The sequence below is a fragment of the Falco peregrinus genome, chromosome 4 (genome assembly GCF_023634155.1).
Source record: "Falco peregrinus isolate bFalPer1 chromosome 4, bFalPer1.pri, whole genome shotgun sequence".
In the NCBI taxonomy this organism is placed as follows: Eukaryota; Metazoa; Chordata; class Aves; order Falconiformes; family Falconidae; genus Falco; species Falco peregrinus.
In genome coordinates this window covers 114,040,724-114,067,791 of record NC_073724.1, presented here as the reverse complement: position 1 = coordinate 114,067,791, position 27,068 = coordinate 114,040,724, and the positions used below count along the sequence as shown (strand labels likewise).

At 40.6% G+C, this 27,068-nt stretch overlaps 1 protein-coding gene across 23 annotated transcripts in view; it reads left to right on the top strand.

Annotated features, from left to right (window-relative positions):
* The window catches only part of DLG2 (discs large MAGUK scaffold protein 2), a 1,040,329-nt gene that overhangs the window by 933,350 nt on the left and 79,911 nt on the right, over positions 1-27,068 (top strand). For all 23 annotated transcript variants that reach the window (XM_055801296.1, XM_055801300.1, XM_055801304.1 and 20 more), the window contains one exon: positions 9,966-10,080. In XM_055801296.1, the coding sequence (XP_055657271.1) occupies positions 9,966-10,080 (115 nt within the window). The remainder of the gene's footprint in view (positions 1-9,965; positions 10,081-27,068) is intronic.

Genomic DNA, 27,068 nt, shown 5'->3' with positions numbered 1-27,068 from the left:
CTTAATCAGGAAGCTGTAGCAAACTAATAGAATTCTGCAGCTGCTCTAAATATTGCTTCTTAGAAAACATCAATACACATGTGAAGATGTTTTTATCCATTTCATTCCTTCCTCCATACTTTTATTTTTGGTTCAGGACATTTGAGATTTTTTTTTTTTTTTTAAGTTTTCTTAATGGTAAAAATGGACAGTTTTGTTTCCAGTCTTTGCTCAGTTCTTTTTAATTCAATGGAGAGTCCCAGACAGCCTTAGGAGATGGCTGAAGATATCTTTGTCTGGAAGAATAGCACAGCTGAGTATAGGACGGTGAAGGTTACAGGGGGAGGTAGTTTTTACCTAGCAGATTTTGAAGTCAGGGAGCGAATCATTTATTAATGGCAATATTCAATGTTAGCAAACAGTATTAATCATAATAGCAAAATAGTTAAGCCGAATGAGATATATCCATATTTCTTTTCATAATATTCTTGCCAAGATTCTGGTTGTATTACTGGTGGTTCTTCTGATCTCTTTGCTTCTGCTAGTCTGTAAGGCTATCCTGTTTTACAGATAATTATATCAGGTAGTATTGGTATTCTTGCTACTATTTAATTTTCTGCTTTAGCTTATAATTTTTAAACGATTTGTGGGTTGTGGTTTTGAAGGTTTTTTACTGTCAGCTACAGCTTTCATGCTGGTTTATAGAATTAATAAAATCACATTAGTTTCTCCACCACTCTATTTTCAGAAATAAACTTTTTTTGTCCCAAGTCCCTTTCAGGAACCCCTTTTATAACTCTTCCCACTCTGAGTATATCAGAATTTCATGGAGCACAAGTATAAAACTGGCATATGTTGTCTTAGCTGTGGAAGTTTTCATGTAAGTTTTCATAAAAGTTCACTTGGGAGTTTTGAGCCCTGATTTAGGTTGTGTTTTTTTTTTTTTTTTTTCTAAAAAGCAGGCAGGTCAGACTGATCTACATTTCCAGTTTTGTTTCAAAAATATTCTTTCACAGTGCCTAGGCAGGTCATGCATCTCCTTAGTCAGATTAAGCAGTTATGGATTCTGGAAACGATGCAGTAGAATTGTCCCTTTTTTCTTTTCCCAACATGGTTTAACACAAGGTGGCATCTTCCGTGTACAGCAGTGCTGGGGAAGATACCACATGCCCCAGCCTGCTCCCAGCTCCATATCGCTGTATCCTGCCCTCCTCAAATTTGGGCAGTTTTGTGTCTGACTGCTTTCCAGTCTGCATCAACCAGACCCCATGAGGTTAGTACAAATAGACTGAACAGGCTAACCCAGTTCATCTGATTGAAAGGTATTTGGGAAAACTCGCATGAGCTGTGCAGCTGGCAGGTGGGCCACCATCAGAGCATTTCCCATCAGAGCCTGTAAAAGAGGAGTAGCTACCCAGTGTAGATACAGGGTTAGTCAAGACCACCAAAATGACTTCTGGGTATTGCCATGCCCAAGAAACTCTAGAAGCAGTCAGCTCTGTAGTTTGTTTCCTCATGTCAATTCATGTCTTTAAGCCTGGAAGCAGGCTAAGCTAGCATCATCAAGATGTGGCTAATCAGTATAATATGCTCAATGCCCAAGAAATAGAACTGTACTTGGTAAAAAGCAGAAGCGAGAAAAAGCAATGAAGCAAAAATAAGTAACAATTGCCCCAGGGCAATGATTTTGGATGAGGAATTGTGGAAATTGAATAAAAGTCTGAAAATAAGATCCTCCACCACTAGCCTGAAGTGACAAAATAGCTAAATGAATTAGCTTAGCTATTAATAGAAAGTAGGTTTTGTTTCTTTACAATGTCCCACATAAATATTTGTTGAAGAAAGAGGATTCCAATGCAGGGAAGCTTTTTCTTTTTTTTTATTTTTTTCACCTTGACAGAGTAATTTTGTGCCTAAAACAGCAGACGTATCTTGAAACGTTTTTGCACTGTACAAAACAGTAACTCCTACAAAGCTATCAAGGTTAATGAGACATATGCTTCTCTGCTGGGCAAGCGAGGCTGTGCAAGTTGGATGCCTGGGGTGAAATGCCCAACTTTTCCAAGATTTCACACTGTGCTGCCAAGGCAGACGATGTGTTGTGATACGGTTGTTTCAGAGCTGACTCTCTGCTCTTTATTTGCCTTGCCCCTCTTCAAACTTTATACGCACAATGTTGTCCAAGATATCAGCTCAGTGTGAGCCTCAGGGAATTTGAAAAAGTGCTACAAATAGTCCCATTTAGTTCAGGGGTGCATAATTTCAAATAATGGGGTGGGGGTGGGAGGTGTTGCTGCGGCAGAGTTCAGACTACAGTAAAATTAGGTGCAGGAAAAAGGTTCCCAAAATCTTGGAAGGGGTTGTTTTGAAAACCTATTGAGCTGCTTGTAGTTTTCTTCAGTGGTTGGAAGAAGCTGCAAGAAATTCCCAGCTGAGAAGGTCCAGGCTGACACTTCATAAACCAAGGATAGGCTTTAAGGGAACAGGTGGAATAACACCTCATTGGGATACATAGTCCTTGTCACTCACTCTCTAATAGCTTGATTTATTTTAGTACATCTCTTTCATTATGAGGTACAAATCCTCTGAAATGAAAGCTTCTAGAAACTAATTTGAATTGGAATTATATTCCCTGGGTCTAAGAATAGAGCACGATATTAGTCTCCTGAATGTATCGTGGGAGGAAGGTATCTTTTCAGGTGTATTTATATTCACAACTAACACAATATGAGGGCTGTATCTAATGGTGCAACAGATGGAAGAAACATTATGTTCAGTAATAAAGCAAATAAAAATAATGTTAGTGGTGATGTTTAGGCAATGAGGCCAGCTACAGAACAAATATACAGGATGAAATTTTATTTAGAAGACATCCTGCAGTGTAAATACCTGTATATTGGTAAAGGGAGACAACCAACCAGTAGCAAAGAATAAAGACGTTAATGGTCCTACAGTTTTAAAGGCAAAAACAATAAGAAAAATCAGTAAATAAGCCTGTATCATTATTTTTGAAAGGTTCCTGAAAAGGTGTGTTGAAAATATTCCAATAAAAACAAGCAGATTTATTCAAACTAATAAAACCCAATAAAATATAAATGTATTTTCCCTTCCCTGGTATTGAAATCTGTGTTTTTCATTTCCTTTGAGTGAGCTCAGGGGAGTTATATGACTGATAAGAAATAGCAGCATAACTTGTTGTGTTGCGCAGTGCATCATTAATGGAGCAAGGCCTTTTGAGCAACATCTTCTCCAATGAATAATGCACACTATTGCATTGCCTATTGATGCCATCAGAATTTTGTGTGCTTTTTCCCTGTCAAGTCATGAATTTAGCTGATGTTCAATCTAATTGATTTTTTTGGACTTACTAAAAGCATAGCATTTGCCATGAAATATAAGATCCAAAGCCAGCCTTGTCCAGAACTACATCTCTGGCAGTGACCCACATCAGACAGGGCAGACACAAGAACCAAAGGTGCAGTGAACTGTACCTAACCACAGTATGTTTGTTTGTTTGTTTATTCCTCTCTGCAATTACTGCAGACCATTAAGATGTTTCACCATCATTAACCTGCTATGTAAATGCTTGCAACCTCAGACAGCTATAGAGTTAAAAACTCTTAAGCATCTAGAAACAGCTGTCAGGGTACTTTTAGCAAAAAAATTGACTCCAGATGAATACTAAACAACAAAAAAAGTTTTAAACAGAAGACATAAAATACTAGCCAAATGTATTAGCAGTTCACATTGTTTTGCATGCTCTTTCACTTGTTATGTGTATTACAGTGGTTTCAAAGGCTGCCAGAGCTGCGGGATGCTAGGCACCTGGTAGGCATAGCCAGACACACAGCAGCCAAATCTCTGCCTTAGGAGCCATAATATGATGACAATTACTCTTTGTGACTCACCAAGGTTCACACTGTAAATCTGTGCAAAAAGAAGAATCAGACCCAGTCCTCTGAAGTCTTGATGCTGGTCTGCTCACCTTCTTCTCACCTCCACGTATAAAACAGTGGTGACGGGACAGCACTGTGGGCAAAGGCCAGAAATGGAGAACACTCTCTGTAGGAAGAAATGCATTCTTCTATTATTTTAAATCTTAAACACTTAAGGCATCTGCTAAGAGGAGGCAGAAGGGGGAGAAAAAAAGATTTACATAAATAGCGTTACCATAATAATAGTACCATGCACATTGCTATCTCAGATGTCCAAGACAGGAAGTTCATGACTTGCTGTAGTGGCATACAATTTGCATTCCCGTAAACAGAACAGAAGAAAATCTCAGAAGGCTTAAGCTGGCCTGGATCCACTGAAATTATGCCAAGTCTCAATACTGATGGAGAAGCTGGTCTGGCAGCTATTCCTTTATGATAGTGTCTGGAGTTATTCGACATACCCTTTTTAAGGTGATAAAATTCTGTCTCTAACTGATGCCTTCCTAGTTTTTTGTTTTCTTTTTTAAGCAGTGTAGTCTGTTAAAATTAGGCAGTTCAAGTTTTATTTTCCAGTTCGAGTTTCCACCTTTTAGGAAATCTGTTATCCTCTAGAAGCAAACAGGGATGATCCTGAATTACACAGGAAAGCAAGTTTTGATACCTGCTGACAAAAACAATTGCTATCTCTCTAAAGATGCCCAGCACTAAAACCATTCAAACTAATACAGACTTGGAGTGTGATGCTGAACTATTATTTTCACTGTTGTATAATACATCAGCATTTCAGTTGCTTCAGTTGCTTAACTATTCTTTACTTGAAGGGTCAAGGCTTTTTTTGCTATCATGTTCTCTAAATTCAGTTGAAGCTACAATCTTTATTATAAATTTAAAAGTTAAAAATAACAGTAATGGTGCTTTGTAAAATTATGCAACTCTTTCACACAAAAAATCTGCAGCAAATTTATCATAGCCATTCTTTATTTATATGACCAAAAAGTAGCATCAAGCCATTCAGATATAAAATCTGTCTTTGCTATTTTTGTATTTTAGAAATTATTTGATTTTCACTATAATTTTTTTTAAATTTCTTGAGGTTTGGTTTCTTGCGTTCATTTTTTAGTCTCTCAAATGCATCTAAGACTTCCAAGAGCTTTCTTGTATGCTTAAGTATTATAGCCTTTTAGGCTCTTTCTGGAGAATTTGAACCTAAAATTTCAGTATACTGCTTATTTCAATTTAAAAGGCTCCACATACATGAAAGGACTTCAGTCACAGCAACACTCATCCCAACTGCCCTTAATGTCTGTGCATCTGCCATGGATCTCACAAACTCATGGTGTTTTCCTTCACAGCATGAGGAGAGGCTTACATGTTGAGTCATCGGGCTCGCAGCTCATATAGTTGGATCATGGGCCATCAAAGCCAGTCAGTAGGAAACTGAAAAGGGAGGTGGGGGGGTGTTAAAACAACTCCTCCCCACCCTATAGGTACCCACTTGCACAGCTGTAGAAGGGGTAGCAGGATTTTAGGTATCTAAGTCACTTCAGCAGTGAAAACGGTGGTGTCTGCCATACCCTCAAGATGTCAAAGTGGATTAGGCAAGATTTTGTAAGCCACAGTTTCGATCTTAGCCAGCTAAACTTGGAGTTTCAGTTTAAGTGCATTACTGTTAGGGTTTGGGGTGGGTTTTTTTTTTTAATGTGGCTGGCCACTTAATGTTGCTTTGATTTCTCAGTATGTGAACTAAGGAGAAGGTTCAGGGTGTTTGAAGATTACTCCCAAAGCTCTACCCAGTCCTTTCGACATATGAAAGTCCTTCAGAAAGGCAAAGGATTGCATTAGTATTTGAAGGTTAAAAGATGTGTGAGTCCCAGATCTAGCACTTGGCAAGCTGTTGGAATGAGGTGGAAGGAAAAACACCAGCTCCCTGCCCGTATATTCAGGCTAATGAGTCCTGTATGGAGCAGACAAATGTCAGTTGTTCCAACTGGTGTCTGTAGTTGAGAAATACACTCACTTTTGGCCTTGGTTGCATGCTGTAGCAATTCAAGCTGTCTCTACTTTTCCCTCTCTCCTGACTGCCCAGAACATTAAGCAGAGCCAGCTTTAGAAAACAGACCCTTGGGAAGACGGGCGCTTGCTTGGGGCAGCATGCAGAGCCCAACATGCCAATGCCAAAGCCCTGGAAAATGGTCTTGCTGTCCCTGCAGCTGGGCCGTTCCTCACAGCAGCAGCCTCCTCTCCCACGTCCAATGGCAGTAGCTCCACCTCTCCAGGCTTAGCAAGTTGTAGCCGTATCCTTGGGACAGCTAAATTTGGGTCTACAAACACTGCCGTGAGCCCTGAGCCAGCTCTAAAGCAGAGTCTGAACAAACACATCCATCGCATCTGCCCTGTTTCTTACCACAGCATTTCCAGAGCCATTATATCAACTGGTCTGACCTCGGCAATAATAAAGGTTACAGTTTGCTCACCCAGTTGCACTTTTAGCCTAATGCATAACTTTATCAGTTTCTTAAGCTCCTGGAATTAGTTGGTTAGATCATTAGTGAATCAGGCAATGGGGAGGACCTTTGCAGATGGATTTTGATAAGTCACATTTGGCAAACTTCACTAATGATGCACTCCAGCAGTAACACATTCTTTGTCTCCCTTTCTTTAAAGGGCATGAAATTAGTGAATCAGCTTTAACTGTATTTCTTGTCAGCATGTCACAACCTTCAGTGTCCTTCTAATTGTGTAGGAGCCTTGAAAGTGTGTTATTTAGGTTCAGTGCTGAATTTGAAGGAAGCATGATGAGTTTTTCTGGACTTGAGCACTGCCACTTATTCGCACCTAGCAAATGCAAAGCCATTAGGAAACAACTCCTCTGGAATGACCCCGTATATAGAGAAGTGTTAAGAAAAAAGGACTTTTTCCCAGTGGGCAGGACTACCATAGCAGGTCTGATGCCAGAAATGGAGCATCACTGTTTCTTTTTCTGTTCACATTTCAAATACAGCTGTCACTGTAGTATCTAGGCATCAGCAGGAGAATGAGGAGGACTGAGATTAAAGAAGCTGATCAGAGTGGGCTTAAATACCACATGCACTGATGGCCTTGCGATTTTTAGTCTGGGCATTTGTCAGGAGGAAGGTACAGGTGTACATTTCAGTATTTTTCAATGCATAAATATGAAGAAGGTACTACGTGAAAATATATGCCCATAAATATGTTTATTTTCAAATTAGCTGTGTATTTCAATCTAAAGGAAAAAACATCTCAAGAACACATTCTAATGATAATTATCATTATTACTTCAGTAATTTTTAATATTAACCTGGGAGCTGGAGGTTGAACCCTGAACTTCCATCACACACTTATTAGACAATTTTTAAGATGTGTTATAGTTTCTAAATGTCTTCGAGAAGGAGAAAGGTTATTAAATTCAGAATAAATATACAGTCAGTTAAAAGCAGTTAAATTACAAGTGCGCTCCGAAGTCAGAACACAAGCTATAATTTCATCATCTGACCAAGCTGTAGTCAATCGAGTATCTCATGAGCTGGTGTTCAAGTTGCAGATAGCTGGATGCTGTGCTAGAGTCAGATTTTCAATCCTCTCTTCTCACTCTCCAGATTGGTGTCTAAATCTGGGATTTACTCCCACACCTCGCATACAGAGTCAGCCTGGGATATGGTTGCTTATTAAAGGGGAAGCTGCCATTACAGCTGCTCTGATGGAAATCATTCATATCTTTGATCTCACCCAGATGTAAAACATCAAAGAAGCTGCATTACACTGTACGTTTACTGCCTTCTTCACTGTATCCACCACACATGAAAGACACCTAGTAACAACCCTTAAAATTGTAGTATTCTGTCTGTATGCAGAGGACTGACACAGTGTAAGGGAGAGAAATATAAGCTTTTTGGTTTTAAGATCACCTTTCCTGTTTGCCAAGAAGAAATGTTAGATTTGTTACAATGAAATGGAAGTTGAACAAAGCCTTGCTCAGAAGATGATTGTTTACTAAATACATTCTAGAGCAGGGGAATGGAACAAATATGACTCACATAGAGCAAACTTGAATCCTACACTGGGATAAACACTTAAGAACTAAACACCACTTTATAAAGCAACACAAGTTTGTGGGAGCCTTAGTTCCATTGAGGATTTGGGCTTTTAAATCACTGAGAAATTTAAAGTTGTACTCTAGGTGAAAGAAATCAGGAAGAAACAAGCTACAGCATGCATCTGAAATATAGTCTGCATGTAGGAGTGTCTCTTCTCCTGACATACAGATTTCAGCTGCAGTCAGTGATGTCATAGGTATGTGGGAAGACTGAAGAGTCTTATATCACAGCAGTGGTTCCCAGCTGACTGGCAAAGCAGCCACTGTCACTTAATAAACACAGTAGGTAATGCTAAAGCAGCTCAGCGAAAAGGGAGTAAAATGCATCAAGTAAGAAGAAGGGGGGGGGGAAAAAACCCCAAACACAAAAGCTCAAATCAAACCACTCTGCTAAGCCAACTTTAAGGTAGCTACTGTCTATGCAAAATGTGGAATCTTGGAAAGGTCAGATGTTATCCAATGAAAAGTTACAGGGCACTGAGTAAAATGAATTAGTTGTTGTTGCAAAGCATCTAGACATTCTGGGAACTGAGCCAGCGCGAACGGCAAATGATCAAATAAAAATAATGCTGAGATTTCTGCTAGAAGAAAATGAGAATATTGCTGTCTTACAGCATTCTCACATAGCTCAAAGAGCAACAAACAGGGAGCAGAACAGGTTATAAATGCACAGTAAAGATTTATGTGCTTAAACTGAGAGATGGTGTTATCTGGTGGGATGTACCGCTGTCCTTTAAGGAAGGATACCTCGCCTGCTGGTTTCACTTCTGTTCCAGACTTGCTGTGGGGAAATGTAGACCCTCCTTTTGAAGCAGGTAGTGAAAGAAAACATTGAGGTGCAGAGAGCATCTTCTTCACTTTGTTGGCATCAGTCTGCAACATTTTACTCTTCAAAGTGTCACTGACTCACTGCAAAGGATTTTGTACACCCCCTCAAGTTACCCTTCTAACTCGTGTTGGTAGATTTCCCGGGTTTAGGTTGAGTTATGACTCTCTGTGTTGCTGGAGCACTGCCTGTACATTGTTAGTTTCAAGGAATTACAGCTTGTTTGCAAAACTTCAACCTTTCCTCTTGCAAACCAAAAGTCAGCCCATTAGGTCCCACAGTGAGCAAGGGGAAGGTGCCAGCAGGAAGAACTGTTGACCAGGCTGCAACAAGGGACCTGTCCTTTCAGAGAGGAGCCTCACCAAGTGATACATCTCTAGCTGAATCCTTGCTCCAGCGCTGGTCCCATGTTCCTTGTCAGATCACATTTTACAAAGCTACCAGCAGAGCTATGGAGGAGAACAAGGTGTGGGAGGTGGTTTTGTGCCGCTCCTGTGCAGCTTAAATAGGTCTGGAGTTTCTGGAATCACCCACCATAAGACCAAGTTATGTCTCCACCTATTTAAAAAGAAACAGAGACCAATCCTCAGTGGGCTGGGTAAAATAAAGTGGCTTATTGCTCATACAAAAATTTCACAGCTGCTTGAGGGATAATTAGACTTTGATATATCTCCTTCAGTTCAGTGGGATTTTACGCTAAAAGCTTGACTCATTAGGAATTTCAGTGCATCATCCCACTGCCCCTAACAATGTATCTCATTGTTTGGAAGGAGGAATGATATGATAGAAAACTGCTTTCAGCATCCTTTTTACAGACTGAAAGATATTTGGTAGCACATTTTAACCCCCTTTTCCTTTCTTGAAGCTGCAGGAGAGAAGGTCCTCGCTATTTGACTTTTCATAGTCAGTGCTGAAAGGTTCAGGTGTCATGATAAAGAGGGCATATATGTACCAAAGATAATATAGTAATGGGAGGTTCTATTAGACCTCAATTTTCAGGACGTGCTTTACACTCATTAATTTAATATAATTTGCATTTGGCAGCCCTAATGATTATATAGGTCAAGAAAACTAAAATATCTTTATTCTCTGGGGTTTTTTATCTCCTTAGAGTACGCTCGGTTTGAAGCAAAAATCCATGACCTGCGTGAGCAGATGATGAATCACAGCATGAGTTCTGGGTCCGGCTCCCTGAGGACTAATCAGAAGAGGTCACTGTATGTCAGGTAAGCAAGGAGAGCATTCTCCTGGGACTATGTCAGCAGCTACCTTGTCTATGCCTGACTTGTGTGTTGTGGGTTCAGCAAGGTGGGAAAGAAGTTCGAGGGACTGCATCGAATTGAGCTGAGAAATGCATCACCCCTATAAGCACAGCCCTATTGCTTAATCCGATCATTTCAAGCCATTTTCAGAGAGCATTATACTTTTATAGTTATTTGGTTTTATGAGATAAAGAACTCAGCAGTTGCAAGCTCTTTCTATATCTGAGACGGTTATGGTGGTCTAGTGACACATTGCATTTCTGTGTGAGGTCTTGCCCAGACATCGAATGATTGCTCTTATAAAGTGCACTTTTTCCCCAAGGCCATGTACTTACAAAGCAAGGACTATTATGTGCTGTTCTAAATGCATGGCAATCTGCTGCTATCCTCTTGCTTAAGTTTACCCTTCTATCAGTCTACACTACAAAGACTTTATCATCTACCTAGCAAGATCAAATATGCAGATGAGATGCTAAACAAGCTGACGTATGTAGCTTAAACAGGGTAGCGAATAACACAGGAACTGCCTAACAGAGCCAGGTGGTAGCAGTGGTTATACTTTTGCTTTGACTGTGCAAATCTACTGCCATAGTTGTTGCTGGGTGAAAGACTGGGTGTTGCCCAATTGCCCCTAGCAAAGTTCTTGCTGTCACTCATGAGTTTGAGGCCTTTGGGGTTCATGGAGACTATGGGACTCCGTGACAAATATTTTAATCGTCTTAATAATTATGCTTCTCTAGGCTTTTCATTTTTTTTCCCCGTGCTCAGCATATATGAAATTCCTGACAATCATGAAGTAGAGGGAAGCAATTTGTCAGCCTCCAGGCAGTCATAATTATTCATGGGGGAGCTAATTCAGGTGATAACATTGCAGAGATCCAATTAAGGCTAAATTCTACATTTTGTCATTATGCCCTCAGCATGAAGGGGTAAAGTAGGAGAGAAGGAAGGGAAAATTTAAATGTTAGCATGGATAGTCTTATTTTGTTGGGCAGCAACCACGTGAAGCACTAATTGGTACTGCTGCCAGGAAGAGCAAGGACTGAAAGGGTATAGATCACTGTTACCAGTGATCTTGCTGTTGGGCAAGGTCAGGTTGGAAGTGTCATGGCTTTTGATCCATCTCTATCCTTCTCTGACCTCTCTGGCTTTGTGTTTACTTCTGAAGCTATTCCACCTGCAGCAGGTTTTCTGCAGACCAAACACAGCATGACTTTGCTGTCAAGAGCTTTGGTCAGCTCTCCGAATTTGCATTTTCTGAAAAGCTACAGTCATTGGACATGCCCCATCCCTGGCAGTGCTCAGTGCCAGGCTGGATGGGGCTCTGAGCAACCTAGAAGGTGTCCCTGCCCATGGCAGGGGGGTTGGAACTCGATGATCTTTAAGGTGCTTTTCAACCCAAACCATTCTGTGATTCTGTGATATGTAGGAATAGGTCCAAGGTTACTTTGCTTGAGGTAAGCCAGGAACCCAAAATGTGGGTATCAATGGTGCAAGAAGTTCAAGCCAACAACTGCAAGTCAGTTCAGGTGTACACATAAGGAGTAACACAGGGTCCTGAACAGCTTGCTGGTCTGAGCTGCAGCAAAGCTCGATTACCCCTGTATCAGCATCAACCTGGTAAGCCCTGCTTGAGAACTGAGGCTTATTAGCTTTCATACAGCCAAACTAATGTATCTGTGCTGCATCTGAACTAGCCTAGTTCTATACAATATTGCTGTGTGTGCACCGATGAGCCTGGTTTTCTGCTAGTTCACAAATTCTGAGTGTGGTCTGTCTCGCTGAGCTGATATGCCCTGGTGCTTCACTGCAGGAATCTTTGATGTCTTAGCTGCATATCTAAATATCACTTCCCAAACCCTAAATGCAAAAACTGTTCCTTTATTCTACAGTCATTCCAAAAAATGTCCCAAACCGCTCAAGCAGAAAACCTCAAAAGCCTCAGTCACTTTTGTTAGCATTTTTTTTTGCAGTCAAAACCACACAACTGGCTGTGTCCAACTCCGAGAAGTCTGTGTGAGAGGCTCTGTATTTTGCATAGTGTTATAATGTGTTTGTAGCACAGCAGTGCCTGCAGCATCGCGCTAGGCACAGTTAGTTCATATCATATACACTAATTACAAAGGTAGCTTATGTCTACATCAGGCACTAAGGAAAAAATAAATGTGGGTTCAGAAATCTGCTTGTCTTCAGAAACTGAAATTTTCACTTTATGGATAAACTCTTTACATCTAGGGACCCATGTAAAAAGTCTGGGACAGCATTTTTTTTATTTTTTTCATTCTTACAACTCAGGGCATTTCTGTTTCAATGGATTATTTGGGCCAGCATGCGCAACAGAACTAGAGGCAAATTAGCATATGTTACAAATCTGTAGCTGTAATGCCAAGTTTATGATTCATGTTTGCTGTTTTCCTTTCTTTGAGATACAGCGATTTTGCTGTCCTTCACTGAGTACAAACATAGTTATTTTTTTTTTACATAGAGAGCTTAATCAAAGTAAATAACTATGTTCTAGGCAGCACAAGGAAATAACTTTAGGTCCATATAGGTTGTAATAATTGAAAATAAGTGTCATTACCTGCTCATAGAAAAGCCAAAAGAAAAGAGGGTGAGAAAAAGCAAAGGTTTGTAAACAGATTTACCAAGGGGATGTGGGACTCATTGAATGCAGGATTTTCTTCTTTGCCTTACAGTCTGTGATTTCCCTATCCCGCCCCTGCTAAAAGAGCATATCATTTTATATTTTGATATATTAAAAAGTTATATTAAATGAAGTGAGGTAAAATTAACACGAGGATAATGGGTTTAACATAGGACTGGAAGTAGTTGGCTGAAAGCAATTAAAAGTCAAATGTAAGCAGTGTATACAACCACAGGAAAACAATCAAGAATGATTTGTTCAGAAGAAATGGTGTAGCGCTCTGACATGATCTGTTATCTGTGCATACTCCAGTGTTTATGAGTTTTACTATTTTTTTTTCTTTGTCCCAGTCTCTTTCTGATGCCTCCTGGAATATTTCCCAGAAAAATTCTGAAATTGTTTTTCAGTACTACCTGTTCCTTTTGTATCACAGAGCATATATCTCTGTTTGGGAGGTTATCAGAAAGTCCACAACACTAAAGGAAAAGAATGAGACTTCAGGGGAGGACAGGGCCATAGGAAATGCTGTTAATTATTTTGGGAGCCCACATCCTCTTTGTCACTAAATGTCTCTGTTGAGGAAAAGAAATACAGGAAGAAAAGCAGAAAGTGAGGGAATAGACATGAACTATAGCAAATTTCATTTTTATAATTTATTTGTTGGTGAAGGTGAATGAACTTTATCTGAATTCAATAACAGAAACGAGAGGCTAAGAGAATTTCTGCTATTAACCTTTTTAATTTATTGGAATTCAGCCATCAGCTTATGATTAATGGGGGAAGTAAACAAACCCATCACCAGCTAAATGCTGTGCTATATACTTACATAGGGGTTTTTTAGTGTTTTTATGCAAATTCATATCTTTTTGTCTTTCTGGCTCAAGGTTTTAGAATCTGCTCTTGTAAGATTATATATTTGTTGTCTTGAAATAGGTACGTACATTGCTTTGTCCTTTTCAGTCCAGATCCATAGTCAAATTTTTCAGGCTACTTGTGGTTACTATTGATACACTTGGGAAACACAAGCTCATGTTGTTTAATCCACAGGCTATGGAACATGACAACCTTTTGAAGAGTCAAGCAAAGTACAGTCCTTTAAAAAGTTCGGTGAATGTGAGCAGCCATTGAAACTTTGGTATAAAATTGCCAAGCTTTGGAGGAAACTGAGAGCTTAAGCATGAAGGGTTTTTTCCTTTTGATTTACTAGATTCCTCCTGACCTTAAAGCACTTATGCTAGGTTTTTGAGGGTAAAAGTGGATACTTCAGTAACTGCTATGAAAGGTACAAAGAAAAGGCTTTCAGGAATCATCTGGCATCCAAGAACTGCCTTCTTACAGTCTTTTGTTGATTTACAGATGAAAAAATAATTAGACAAGCTTAGAATAAACAGCCACAGCACTTTTTAATCTTTATTCAAACCAGACAGCTTCTGAAATAATGTCTGTAGTTAAAAATCCCAATTGCCCAAGGCCACAAACAGGCACTGTGGAGGTATATCACTCTGCAGAAACAACTCCAAAGCTTCACACACCCCCCAACCCTTTCATTGCCTCTTCACTGATTAAAATCTGTTAAATACCATCAGGGACCAAGCATCGTTCCACCTAATTGTGGCTACTTGCTGCCCTGTATAAAGCCACTGGCTGAGTTTATTGAAATGCAGATATTTCAAGTTCAGCACTACTTACAAATATATCGGCACAATGCGAATTGTAGTTGGCCTGTAAAGGCAGGTATGGAAACCAGAGCTGGGACAAGGCTGGATCCAGCCGTACTTTCAGAAGTGGTTCCACAGCCGTCTCTCCACCAGCTATCCACGAAGAGCACTACCAGTGGGAAGTGGAACCAAGGGAAAGAGCCTCTTCCCAATAAGTTCAGGAAGTTTAAGTTCAATCTTTTTGTTCCAGCCCACGCTGCACTAATTACAAAAACTGCACAGTGCAAGCTGGTGCTTCTAGTCCATTACATTTTTTTCTGCTTCTAGCTGGAATTAGTGTTAAGAATTTCCTACCTTTGATAGGTATGTGCTGTATGAACACTATGCGTTATGTGTTAAAAATTAGTGTGTTCTGGTTCATTTTTTTATCGAGCCATTAGGAACAGAATCTGGAGATTTGCCATAGCAACTTAGCAGCAGCTGAAAGAAAGTCAAGATTGAGGTACTTTGGGGTTTTTACTCTGCTTTCCAGCACAACGAATTCTCCATTAGGCATTAGACTCCTTTATACACATCTCCTGAACTCCTTAGAAATCAGCATGATGCCATAGCACTTAGGGAGACTTTGATTTTCAGCCTATCACAGAAATTCTCACCTGGGAACTTTGCGAGTGGCAGTTGAAATTTGGCTGAGGCCGTTTGTGAAGGCTGGATGTGGTGTCTGGGGTAGTTCTACGTAATGTCTGTTACAGCCACTGTGCGGTCTCCCTGTCTTCACTGAGGCAGTGAACGCCCACAGGCCACTGAACATCAGATCAGGGATCCACGAGCAGAATTCTCCTGGGAGAGCTGCACAGCAGGTTGCAATGCAGTCTGAAATCCACATGAGAAATGCAATTCTTGGAGACATCGTGGTGGTGAAATCTAAACACATGATAGCATCAGACCTCTACTACGTAGATCTGGAAGGCAAAATGTGATAGATCATTTCATCAGGGCTTTTCAGAGGGAGGTACTGAGGAAACCAGAGAGAGGTATGAAATGGTCATACCTAAATGCTCATTACAATGGTAGAGAAAAAACCCCGTATATTTGTATATATCTTTACTTATCTATAAATACAAAGAAAACCAAATAGATACATGTTAGTGTTAGATATATGCTATATCCACATATACATTGCAAACATCTTCACTTAAGCTAGTGGCTAGTCTCTCTCTTGAGTCAGTAGAGTGCACTTGGCACCTTCAGAGTACAATTCATCTCATCCAGAAGTAGACATCTAAAATTGCTCAGACGAACCATGCCCTAAAAATGTCTGTTTCTTACAGCTGAGTGGAAAGAGCCTCAGGTGATTAGCTGAGATGTAAACATCTATATTAGATACACTTCAGGTTGTGTGACCTGAATCCCATACTGAATAGCACCCTCACACATGCACACAGAGTATGTATATACATTTCTTGAAGAAGCTGTAACATCAGACTGCGGCTGTTGCCTGTGAACGCCTCCGCTGTGTGTTTCAGTAAGACACTGCAACGTAGGTTTGAAACACTGACAGTCCTATTTAAACAGGCTGGTTTGTTCCCTGTATTCTTAGCCCCCAGGACAGCTTCCAAGTTAATCTGCCACTTTTGTTAGCACTCTTGAGGATCCACACTGCCAGTGCGTGGTCGTCAAGCTGGATGAGGTTTTGACTCCAGCTATGGCATCACGCTGTGTGTTTCTTTCAGACTTCAGAGCGCTGTGGGTCAATCTAGATTTCTGGAGAGTTAATGTGAGTGAGTTTGGCGCCTAGGCATTAGTGTTTGGGTTTGATGGGGAAATAACTAGAGCTTACATGGCCATGCCTGTACTTTAATGGCATGATAGAAACTATTCAAATTCCCTTTACTGAGCAGTAAGTGGAGTAAAATGGAATTTTAGTACAGTTTGTTCGCTTACCTTGGATTATTCCTAGGTAATTGAACAGTCCAAATTATAGCACAGAATGGAAACATGCATTCAGAAAATCTGTGGTAAATGGCATTAACACAGAAAGCTGGGGGGTTTGATAGCATTTAGAGACGTTTGGAAATGGTCAGATAGGTACACAGGTAACCAACACTCGTGAAATGGGCTGTTGCACTTGAAATGCCATTTCAGGTTGGAAAATTGAAACCTGCTTGAGACTTTACTCATTTCACATGTCATGGTTAAATATAGATTTCTGGATTACTATTTTTCGTCTGTTCTTTCTCTGAATATAGAGTCTTCTCCAGATCACTCTGGCACCAGTATTCTCACTGGCTTCAGCAAGAGCTCCTCAGATTCAGAACCAAGAAAACAATGCAAATCTTTATTTTTCAAAGCAAGCAGGGTCACTGTGCACTTGAGAGACCTTTTTCCCAGGGGGACATTCTGGAGCTGAACAGTATAATTGAATAACTATTCACTCAGGTTTTTATTAATTATCAGAGACACTGAGGAACAGAGAAGGGTGAGGGATATGCTAGAATACCAGAATCACCTAATACAATGGGCAATACATCCAGTAGTTATTATTTATTACTTTGAAATTCATGTTTAGAGCAAAAGTATCAGCTTCACAGAACCTGTGATTATCTGTAAAATGAAGAGGGGATATGACACCAGCTCTTGTCTTTGGCAATGCAAATGTAGTGTTTTCTTATGAATCTCAGACTGTTTATATGCTTAGAGGATCATTTTTTTGGCATTTACAAAAAGTACCATGTTCCTTATCCTGCTGTTCAGTACAAACTAAATGAGAAATTTAAAAATTAAAGAACAGGGAGTATCTGGAGAGAGGCTGTTTTGGTTTTGGGGATTTTTTTGAGCTGGTCTCTCACTGATGCCAGTAGGAGCTGCAAGCATTTCCCACTTCTTTGTATTATGCCTGTGAAATTTTCATAGGTCTTTAAAGAAGGCACACAAGGGTGTTGCCACTCTCACCTGAAAGATGGATGTGAAAATTATTAATCTTGGAGTATTCACAATTCAAAGGCCTTTAGACTTCTAGTTTGATGGCATTTGGTGCCAAAAAACCCACGCTGAAATGTGGCAATGTAAATATAACAACATGCCTCGCCTATACCCTAGGACTGTGAAGATCGATACACTTGATATACAGCCAGCTGAAACTATTAGCCACCTCACAAGCTACTACAGCTTTTCTTAACAATTAGTATATTTCTTATTCATTTCATATTTTCTTGCAGTGTTTATACTAATGAATGGTTCAGGAAAAATGAGGTTCATTTTCAATTTTTAATAACATTTCACAGACAAAAAAGAACCAGTTAATGGAGAGTGAAAACTGAACATGTAAACACATCAGACAAAACAGTCTCCTCTCTGCATCTGACACCAGATCTTTCCTTCACATTTTCATGTTTATCATATCTGCTACTTTTAGGTATGAATTAAGTCTAATTGATTCCTTCCTGCGGTGCGGTGCAATGCACCGTTAGCTGCAGCATGAACCAACAGCCCCGCAAACCTTTTATCAAGGGATAATTTTCCAATTGTGCCCAAAAGGGACGAAAAAGCAGATTTCTTTCAATCTGCTTGTGGCTTTGAAAACCCTTGAATACTCTGTGTTCAAGACTAGGAACTAATGCACATAGTACTGAGTACCTTGAAGAACTGAGCCCCATGTGAATAGACGCAGCCTGCAGTAATCTCAGATAACAAGCTCTGCCTAAAGTTCGGAATATAAAACAGAATATAAAAAAGCTCCTTATCAAAACCATTCTTGCCTAATTCATCTCATCTTTACATTATCAGTAAACTTGTTAGATATGAAATAACTGGCTGAGACCTGAAATCATGTCCTCAGTGCTGAATTATTAATGCTTGCTGAAACAGCTTTTCGATTAGCAGCTTCAGTAGAAGTGAGTAGTACATCTGGCCATTTTCATTATTGTTCTGTTTCATAAGTTGTTGAAATAATGTCCTAGAACAGGTAATGTGCTTGATGTGATGTCTGCTCTAAAGAATCAGTACACCTTTTTTCTTTTCTGAAGAGATGCTTTAATAGCTTTTCATTGCACATATATTCTGCTTTCCAGTTCCCTGGTGGGACTGTCTGCTTTCTGGTTCGGAGACTCATCCAGCAGGAAAGTGTCAGCTAGAATGATTTCCAAGCCAGAAGATGATGATGAACTTGGCCACGTGTGGGAATAGGACCTGTCTGAAATTTCTATAACCAAGACAGTCATAGTTTCAGCCTGATTTCTAAGCAGAGACTCAGAACATGGTCTGTCGGCACGGAGGGGGTGGGGGGCAAGTGACAATGAAGATAAACTGCCTGTGGCTTAAAATGGCTGAAAGTGAATCAGCAAAACATGCATTTAAGCTGTGTCTGTTCTATGTGGAGAAGCAGTCTTCTCCAACAAACAATTTCTTATGATGTTTCCATGTCAACAGCTATAACAGGACACGGTAGGTTTGTGCAGTTCTCAACTGGAAAAGTACAAGATATAAGTTAGATCATCAACGTAAAGAAGAAAACCCATTGAAATAAAACCTTGTGAGAATACAGTCAAAAGTTGGAACTCTAAATATGTGCGTTGGCACAAGGCAAGCTAGCGGAGGCTCTTGGCACAGTGGCCAATGTGAGAGAAAGAGAGAAAACTGCTTGGACTTCTACCTGAAATCTGACATGGAAAAATTGTAAAGACCCTGCAGAACAGGGTCTCCAAATTAGTTGCATTGGAACAAAGCTGAGAACAGTGTTGAAACAAGACATAACCCTGCTGAAAAGGGCAGAGGGAATTTGCATTTGAAGTGCCTTCCAATACAGATAAATGAGGAGGATCTTTTGTCTCACTGCAAGGAAGGGCATCTGTGAGAAGGGAGCACAACCAATTTAAGTGATAAGGCTGAGCGGGACCAGTAAGCTTTGCTGACCCTTTTATTTCTCATTAGAAATAGAAAAGACTGTATTAACTCTACAAGCCTGGGAAGGATGTGGGGAATTGCCTACCAGAGTTGAGGATCATAGCGAACTCCTCAGTGACCTGTTTGGTCATTGCCTGCCACCCCAGTCTTGTAATAGAGAACAGAGTCCAAAACCAGAAAGGCCAGGTCTTCCCGGGTGTCACTGGCATCCTGTTGAATGGTACTGGTTTAGATGCTGCTAGTTTGCTAGGTTTGCTGTGGCTGGTGGTTGTGCGGTGCTAGTTGGTAGGGGAAGGTGGTGTCCAAGGGAACCCAGCTCAGCATGAGGGTACTGGACCCAGCAGGCTTCTTTGCAGGTGTGGGGCTGGCACTGCTTGTCCCGTCTCTGTCCCTCTGGCACACCAGCCTCAGCAGGTGGGATTTGATCCTCTCTTAATGTGCTTCATACTCAGAGCAAAGAAAGTAAAAAAAGATGTCAGAGATTAGCATATCTGTGAATGTGTGTGTGTGTACTTCTGCTTTCTGCCGTGTCTTTACCTTCATCTCTTGCAAAGATTCTGATTGTGGGTCATGCTTCTCTCACAAGTACTTACTCTAATTGCTTTATCTACAAATACAGCAAATAAAAGAAGACTAACAGGCAGAGCTGTCTGGTGAACAGTTTGCCAGATGTTCCTTACTAAACAGGAATTATACAAATGAAACATTCACCCACTTTCCATAAATCCTATTTCCTTTTCTTATGCTTTTTGCCTGGCTTTGCAGGCAACCCCATTCCTTCACCCAGCATACCGTGCTGCTATATTTATCAACACACCTGCTAGTACCACCATAATACCTACTGCTATACAAACCACTGCTTACAGGGAAGACAATAGCGTGTTGCTATTTCTGCTCCCACTTATTCAAAAGGGTCCTGGCATAGTGGGCAGCAGCAGAAAGCTTTGTGAAAAATTAGGACAGAAGCTGTTGCTTGACAGCGTACAAGGATTTTTATTTTTTTTTGGTAACTTCATATTTCTAACCGCTTAGATTTTAGTTATGCCAGGTCGGAATATTTTTCACCTTGGCATCTGCTAATGATACGTGTCCTCTCCATTTCCAAGGAGTAATAATATTCCTTTCTTTCTGGAAGCCAAAAAGGGCTGTAATTTTCCCTTTCAAAAAAGCACTGTCTCTGCAGACATGCTTTCTCTTCTTGATGTCCTTGAGACATTTTAGAATCCAGGTAGAGGTTGCAGTGACTGACTGTTGTAATTACTCCCTTCTGAAGAGTCTGTAAGACAATTTCTACAGATAAGAATCCTAGGTTATCAATCACAAAATGGAAGCACAGCCTAATGGCCTCCAAGTTGCATTCTGTCACTTTCTTGCAGATGGTTCAAGATACAAAGCCACAGTTCAGTCCTTTCGGCTGCTCCCCTCTGTACCCAGCCAGCCAGATTTTGTCTGTCAAGATCCATGTTGCTGAGAATACTTCAGGAGCTATTCTTGTACAAAAAAGTAAAGTTTAGATTTGAAAAACTTCTATTGTTCCTTCAATTATATCTGTACAAGGGAACATATCTATATGAATTAATTTTGAAAACAGATTAACTGAGACTAAACAGAATCAAAAGCATTTTCAGTAGCACTGCAGGAGACATGGTAGAAGCAATGTTTCTAACATGCTTTGCAGGTTCAACATGCAATCACCCTTTCAGTGTAAGCATTGAAAGTGTTTTTGTCCTTTCTGTACTGGCAGTCAGAGCATTGCCACATCCGTGGAGACAAGAAAACTCTGCTGCAGGGAGAAGCCGTGGATGTAATGTCCTGTGAGATGTCCTGGAAAGTACATTCGCTCTCTGACTTATTCTGCCCCAGTGTCTCATCCAGGCATGACAATACAGACAGATTTTTGTGATATCCACTTGTTATTAACTTAAAATAAAATTTATCACATTCTTAAATAACTTAGATTTTGATACTATATATTGTTGTTTAGCACTCTAGTGTCTGGTCCTAATTTCATACCTGCCCTTCTTTACAGAAAAAAAGGGTGAGCTACGCTGGCATTTGCACGGTCAGAACTACATTCCTAAAAGCTCTAAGAGAGTTATGGGGAACAGTATGATTTCAGTGCACGGTACTTCTTCAGATCTGATTCACATGGGTTTCATTCTGGCTAACACTAGCCCCAACAAAAGTGCAATTAAGGTCATTTGCCCTGGTTTCAAGTCAGAATCATGAGATGTTCCAGGAGTAAAAATCAAAATTCTTCCTTCATCACTGAGATTTGCATGAAGATTCATCTTGACAGTCTCATGAACATTAGCAGATCTTTCATCAAAACTAAACTGGATCTGAATTTTCTTAACTCTCTGGAAATCTAATAATCTACTTACACTTTAAGAATTAATCAAGGATATCAGCAAGAAAAACAAAATACAAATTAATAGAATTGTACCCTTAGACACTTGATATCATATTCTGTGTTGGGCTTCCTGCCCAGCCCGGTCTAGTGATTACTACTAGAAGATGAGGGGTCAGTTTGAAGACCACAGCTCACAATATCTGCTGATGCAGGTGCAGTAACCACAGCCGTTCAGCACAGGTTATAAACTTCCATGCACAACAGAAACAAAGCCTGGCAGCCAAGTGACTTTCACTTGTTTGGTGGCAAATAACTGCTCTTTCCTGTAAATCTGATCTCATTCAGCAAATGCCTGAGAATTTATTTCAATATCTGAATGACATGCTGCCCTTTTACATAGGCCAATAAGTATGACTTTTTATTATAGCTACTGTGTTAATGTAATCGCGTTTTATTTTCTTGATGCTTTCAGGATTGTGTATTTTTAAAGTTTTTTCTAGTTTACCTGTTGTTTGCTATGAAAATTCAGAAAATGCTTAAACAGAACATCATTTAGAAATACAGGGATTTCTTTTAATTTCCATGTCCTCAGTAACTGATTTATTTGCCTTGGTCTGTTTGCTGCATAAGTAGCAGACAGTCATTCATTAGCGGTACTTGCCTATAGGCTCCCTTTAAGAATATCAAAACAATTTTAAAAGTTTGGATAACATTCCAAAACAGATAGTTTTGCCATAATGAGGATTGCAGCAGCTTTGACTGCAAGAAATCTGGAGAAAAAAAAACCTAAAAGAAATAACTATCAGCAGACAAGACCTTTTTTCTCACTGAAGGTATGAAATAATAGGCAATTTGACTGAATTAATGACTTGAAAATTATCCAGCTGAATGCAAGGACCATTGCTGAATTTAGAGCCTGTAGAAGATGAGGTTGTTTTCCTCTTAATAGAGTGTGAAATAGTTGTATGGTAGGTGCTTCTTAAGCTACTTTAGTTTTATTTTTTCTGTATTGTCATTCCAAAGCCATCAGGCACTGGACAGATACAAGAATATATTCCTTTTTAATGTGGGCAGCATGCGAAAGGGTCAAAGTTTCCTTTCCCTAAACTTTTTAATTGCTAGAATTTCCTTGGTTCAGTGCAGCAGCTCTTAATTTGCATCAGGATGGCTGAAAGGAAAATCCCTACTTGGTTTGTTAGGGTTTGAATTTTTAAGAAAGGAAACTTCAATTATACTCAGATTCCAATGCTGCTTTTTTAGGAAATTTTGTAAAAGTATTAAGTCACTGCCGTTGAACTTTTTGTGTTCCATCTGTGGAAATGCAGTAGATTGCAGGGCGGTCTGGGCAGGCCGGGCCGAGGGGCCGAGGCCAGTTGTATGAGGCCCAACAGGGCTGAGTGCCGGGCCCTGCCCGTGGGTCACACCAGCCCCCCACAGCGCTGCGGGCTGGGGGCAGGGGGCTGGGAACTGCCCGGCGGGGAAGGGCCTGGGGGGGCTGGTCGGCAGCCGGCTGGGCAGGAGCCCCCAGTGTGCCCAGGTGGCCACGGCGGCCAGCAGCGCCCTGGCCGGTGTCAGCAGCAGCGTGGCCAGCAGGGCCAGGCAGTGCCCGTCCCCCTGTGCCGGGCCCTGGTGCGGCCGCCCCTCGAGCCCTGGGCTCAGCGTTGGGCCCCTCACCCCCAGGCAGACCCGGAGGGGCTGGAGCGTGTCCAGAGCCGGGCAGGGGCTGGGGAAGGGGCTGCGGCACAGCTCGGGGGGGGGCAGCTGATGGAACTGGGGGCGTTTAACCCAGAGAAAAGGAGGCTCAGGGGGGACCTTATCGCTCTCTACAGCTGCCTGGCAGGAGGCTGTGGGCAGGTGGGGGTCGGTCTTTTCTCCCAGTAACAAGTGACAGGACAAGACGAAACAGACTCAAGTTGCACCAGAGGAGGTTTAGATTGGATAGTAGGAAAATTTTCTTCACTGAAAGGGTTGTCAAGCATTGGAAAAGGCTGGGCAGGGAGATGGCATCTCAATCCCTGGAGGTATTGAAAAGACGTGTATATGACATGCTAAGGGACGTGGTTTAGCAGTAGACTTGGCAGTCGTGGGTTAACAGTTGGACTTGATGATCCTACTTTTCCAGCCTAAATAATTATGTGATTCTATGATTCGATACCTTGGCTGCATTACACAAAAGATTCTACCACTTGCCTGTGGTTCTAAAATATATTCCAGAGCTATAGAGGACATCAATTTGAAATGGGATTTTCTTATATTTGGGAAAAGCAGACATATAAGTATATGGAAAAAGGGAAGTATTCTAAATGTGTTTATTAAACATTCAGTAGTAGTTATGTCTTCTAAAACCAGCAATAAGACCCATCTGCAGTCATCATAACTAATGGTTAATGTGAGGTGAATCAAGGAGTCATATGCTACCATAACTCAGATGAAAATCTTAGTCCTAACAAGAATTTTATTCCATGTTACTGTTTCAAAGTTCTCTGCCTTTTAAAACACATAAAGAATTTATATCCTATCTGAGCTCTTCTTCCAGGAATGTAAGTGGCATCATTCTGGAATGGAAAAGCTCAGATTCTGCATTGCTTTAGGACCTAAAAATACACAGATATATTGTTAGAGAGATATGGAGTGATGCTGAAGCACTACGATGAGTTGGTTATTCATTGTAGGACACTTGTTTACAGCTATCGGAGATAAATAGTTTTTGAATAAATCATCCGAGATTCATTAAGTAGTAGAACTCTGAAGAGTCTGAGGTCAACTTTATCTGAAATTTCTGAATTAGTTGTGTGAAATGAGGTTGGAAATTTTCTTTATTGCAGCCAAAATGGAAAAGGAGAGACACCAGAAACAGTTTTTGTAATAGGATCAGAAGTGTACTTCTAATGCTTAAGTTTCAGGTCAATATGACCTAGGCTTTCATGGTTATGATGTGTCATAAACAAGAAAACCCCAACAGGTTTAAGAAAAGGAGAACCCAGTCTCTTGCTCCCTAGCTTCTGTCATACTATTAAGGTACTAGAACCACAAATCATGGAGAAACCATGTGGACTCAAATAAACTTCACTGAGAATACATCACCATATCCTTTCCTTTGAAAGCATATCACATATCTGGCCTTTCATCCGTTTCTGTTATGAGAAGTAGAAAAAAGAAAAATAAAACTGGAGTTCTCAGTGCTATTATTTCTCTGCAGAGCTGATCTGGAAAGGAGCTGATAGCAGTCCAAGCTTATTGGAATCTGATCTATCTCCACCCTTATCTAGAGGTATAGTCTTCTAAGTCAAGGACTTTGTCTTTTCAGTCAGCAAAAAATGGAATATTTATTGAAATTGCGTCTTTATTATATACTAAAAAGGCTACATCCACAAGAGAGACTCAGGAGTGCTACGATGTTGGCAAAAACATCACTTGTGCTCTCTTTGAATATTGCTAGAAAGTAGGCTTTCTGTCATTTAGGTCAAATACTTTGGTGAGATTGCCTCTGAATGATATTTATACCAGAAGCATTATAATCTCTTGAAGTCAAACACTGGTTACGGGGCTTTTTAATGTGCTTTACCTCTTCTCACACTGTGTACCTGATAATAGGGCTTTATGGGGTAAAGATAATTTTTTTAATCTGCTATGCAGACAATTCCTGGAAGAATGAAGTACCATCAGAAGTAATTTAGTCTAATTAGATCTGGTGAGGAATGCCTGTATGAAAATATAAATACTTTTTAAATAATCATGATAGTCTGGGACTTAAATATTCTGCATTTCTGTGAACTATTTTTTCCCAGTGTGTGTACAGAATTATCTAATCATCCCCAATTACAAGAGTAATTGAAGCTTTGTTTGAGCTGATTAACTAATTTTAGAATTTATTTTCTGATTTCTTAGCATTTTTGACTGATAAAACCAGCCATCTACTAGGCAGGGTAAAGTTTCTTCTGCCAATATTTTGTTTGACATAGATTTCCCTAATGGCTCATTAATTGGCAATTGTGCTTGGTAAAATGAAAAATCAGATGTTTATAGTTTTGGTTTGCTGAGCAATTGTGCTCTGTAGAAGGGGGCTGTTCTTTACGTTTCCTGAAGGCCTATGAAACTGTACCTCATGCTTTAATGGAGGAAAATCATTTACAGCATTTGCAGCTTGAAATTACAATAAGTGAATAATTACAATGGCCTCAGTCATCCTGCTTCTCCTATGAGCAAGAGAAAGTAATGTTAGAAGGATGTATTTCCTGTGTCTGTTCCCTCCTACGCCTCTGATGGGAACACCTTGCCTCCTGGGGTGGAAATGACTCCTATTCCCATCACACAAGGGTTAAATGCCTCCTGGAGCACAGGTCCCCAGAGCAGACATGGAACAAGGAGGTGGCTTCCCACAGTGAGGAATGAACATTCTTGTGGATAGTCCTTGTATATCAAAGGATGGGAGGTTGCTAAACCTGCCTGGAAAACTTCCACAATCACCACTACAGGCATCTAATGATGGATAGTCCGAGATTTAGAAAGCTGAAGTTTGTTTTCGTTCTCCACCAGGCCGTTCTCATGATGCCCTGGGGCATTTTAGTAGGATGAGGCACAAGCAAAAACCCTCCTGCAGCTTTGCTACCAGAGCACATGGGTCACCTATGCCTAGTGCCTAGCTTGCCATCCATCCTCCAGGACTCCCAGGACTGGCAGAGCTGCTCTCTAGGGTCTCAGTCCTTGATCCATGACAATAACGATGTTAGTCTGTTCCAGGTGCAGGACTTTTCACTTGTCCTTCTTAGTTTCACAAGGTTCTTGCTGGCCCCATCCACCAGCCTGCCTTGGTCGCTCTCGATGTCAGCCCTGCTCTCTAATATATCAGCTGGACCCAGTGTAGTGCTGTCTGCTCACTTCATGATAGCATATATCTCACCTCCTCCAGGTAATTGATAAAGATGTTATACATGGCGGGTACAGACTCCAGGATAGACATCTCAGGGTAGACCCCTGTGATACCCTACTTCATACCATCCTCCAGGTAGAGTACAACTCGCTAACTGCAATCCTCTGAGGCCAATATCCAGCCAGTCTTTTACTCATCTAGTTGTCCACCCATCCAGCCCATAATGTCCTAGCTTGGATACAGTATTTCCAGATACAAGAAACAGAAGTCTTGTTATGGTTGGGGTAAATGACATCCACTGTTCACTTTCATCCACAAACAGTCATTTTATCCTAGATGGCCATCAGGTTGCCCAGGCATAATTTACTCATGGTCAGTCCATGCTCGCTGTTCTCAGTCCTCTTTTTCTCCTTCATGTGCTCAGAAATGTAGTCCAAATGAACTTGTTCCTTGGCTTTCTTAGGCACAAAAAGAAGTTCTCTTGTAGTTCCTCAAACCATTTGGCCTTTTGACATGCCCTGTCAT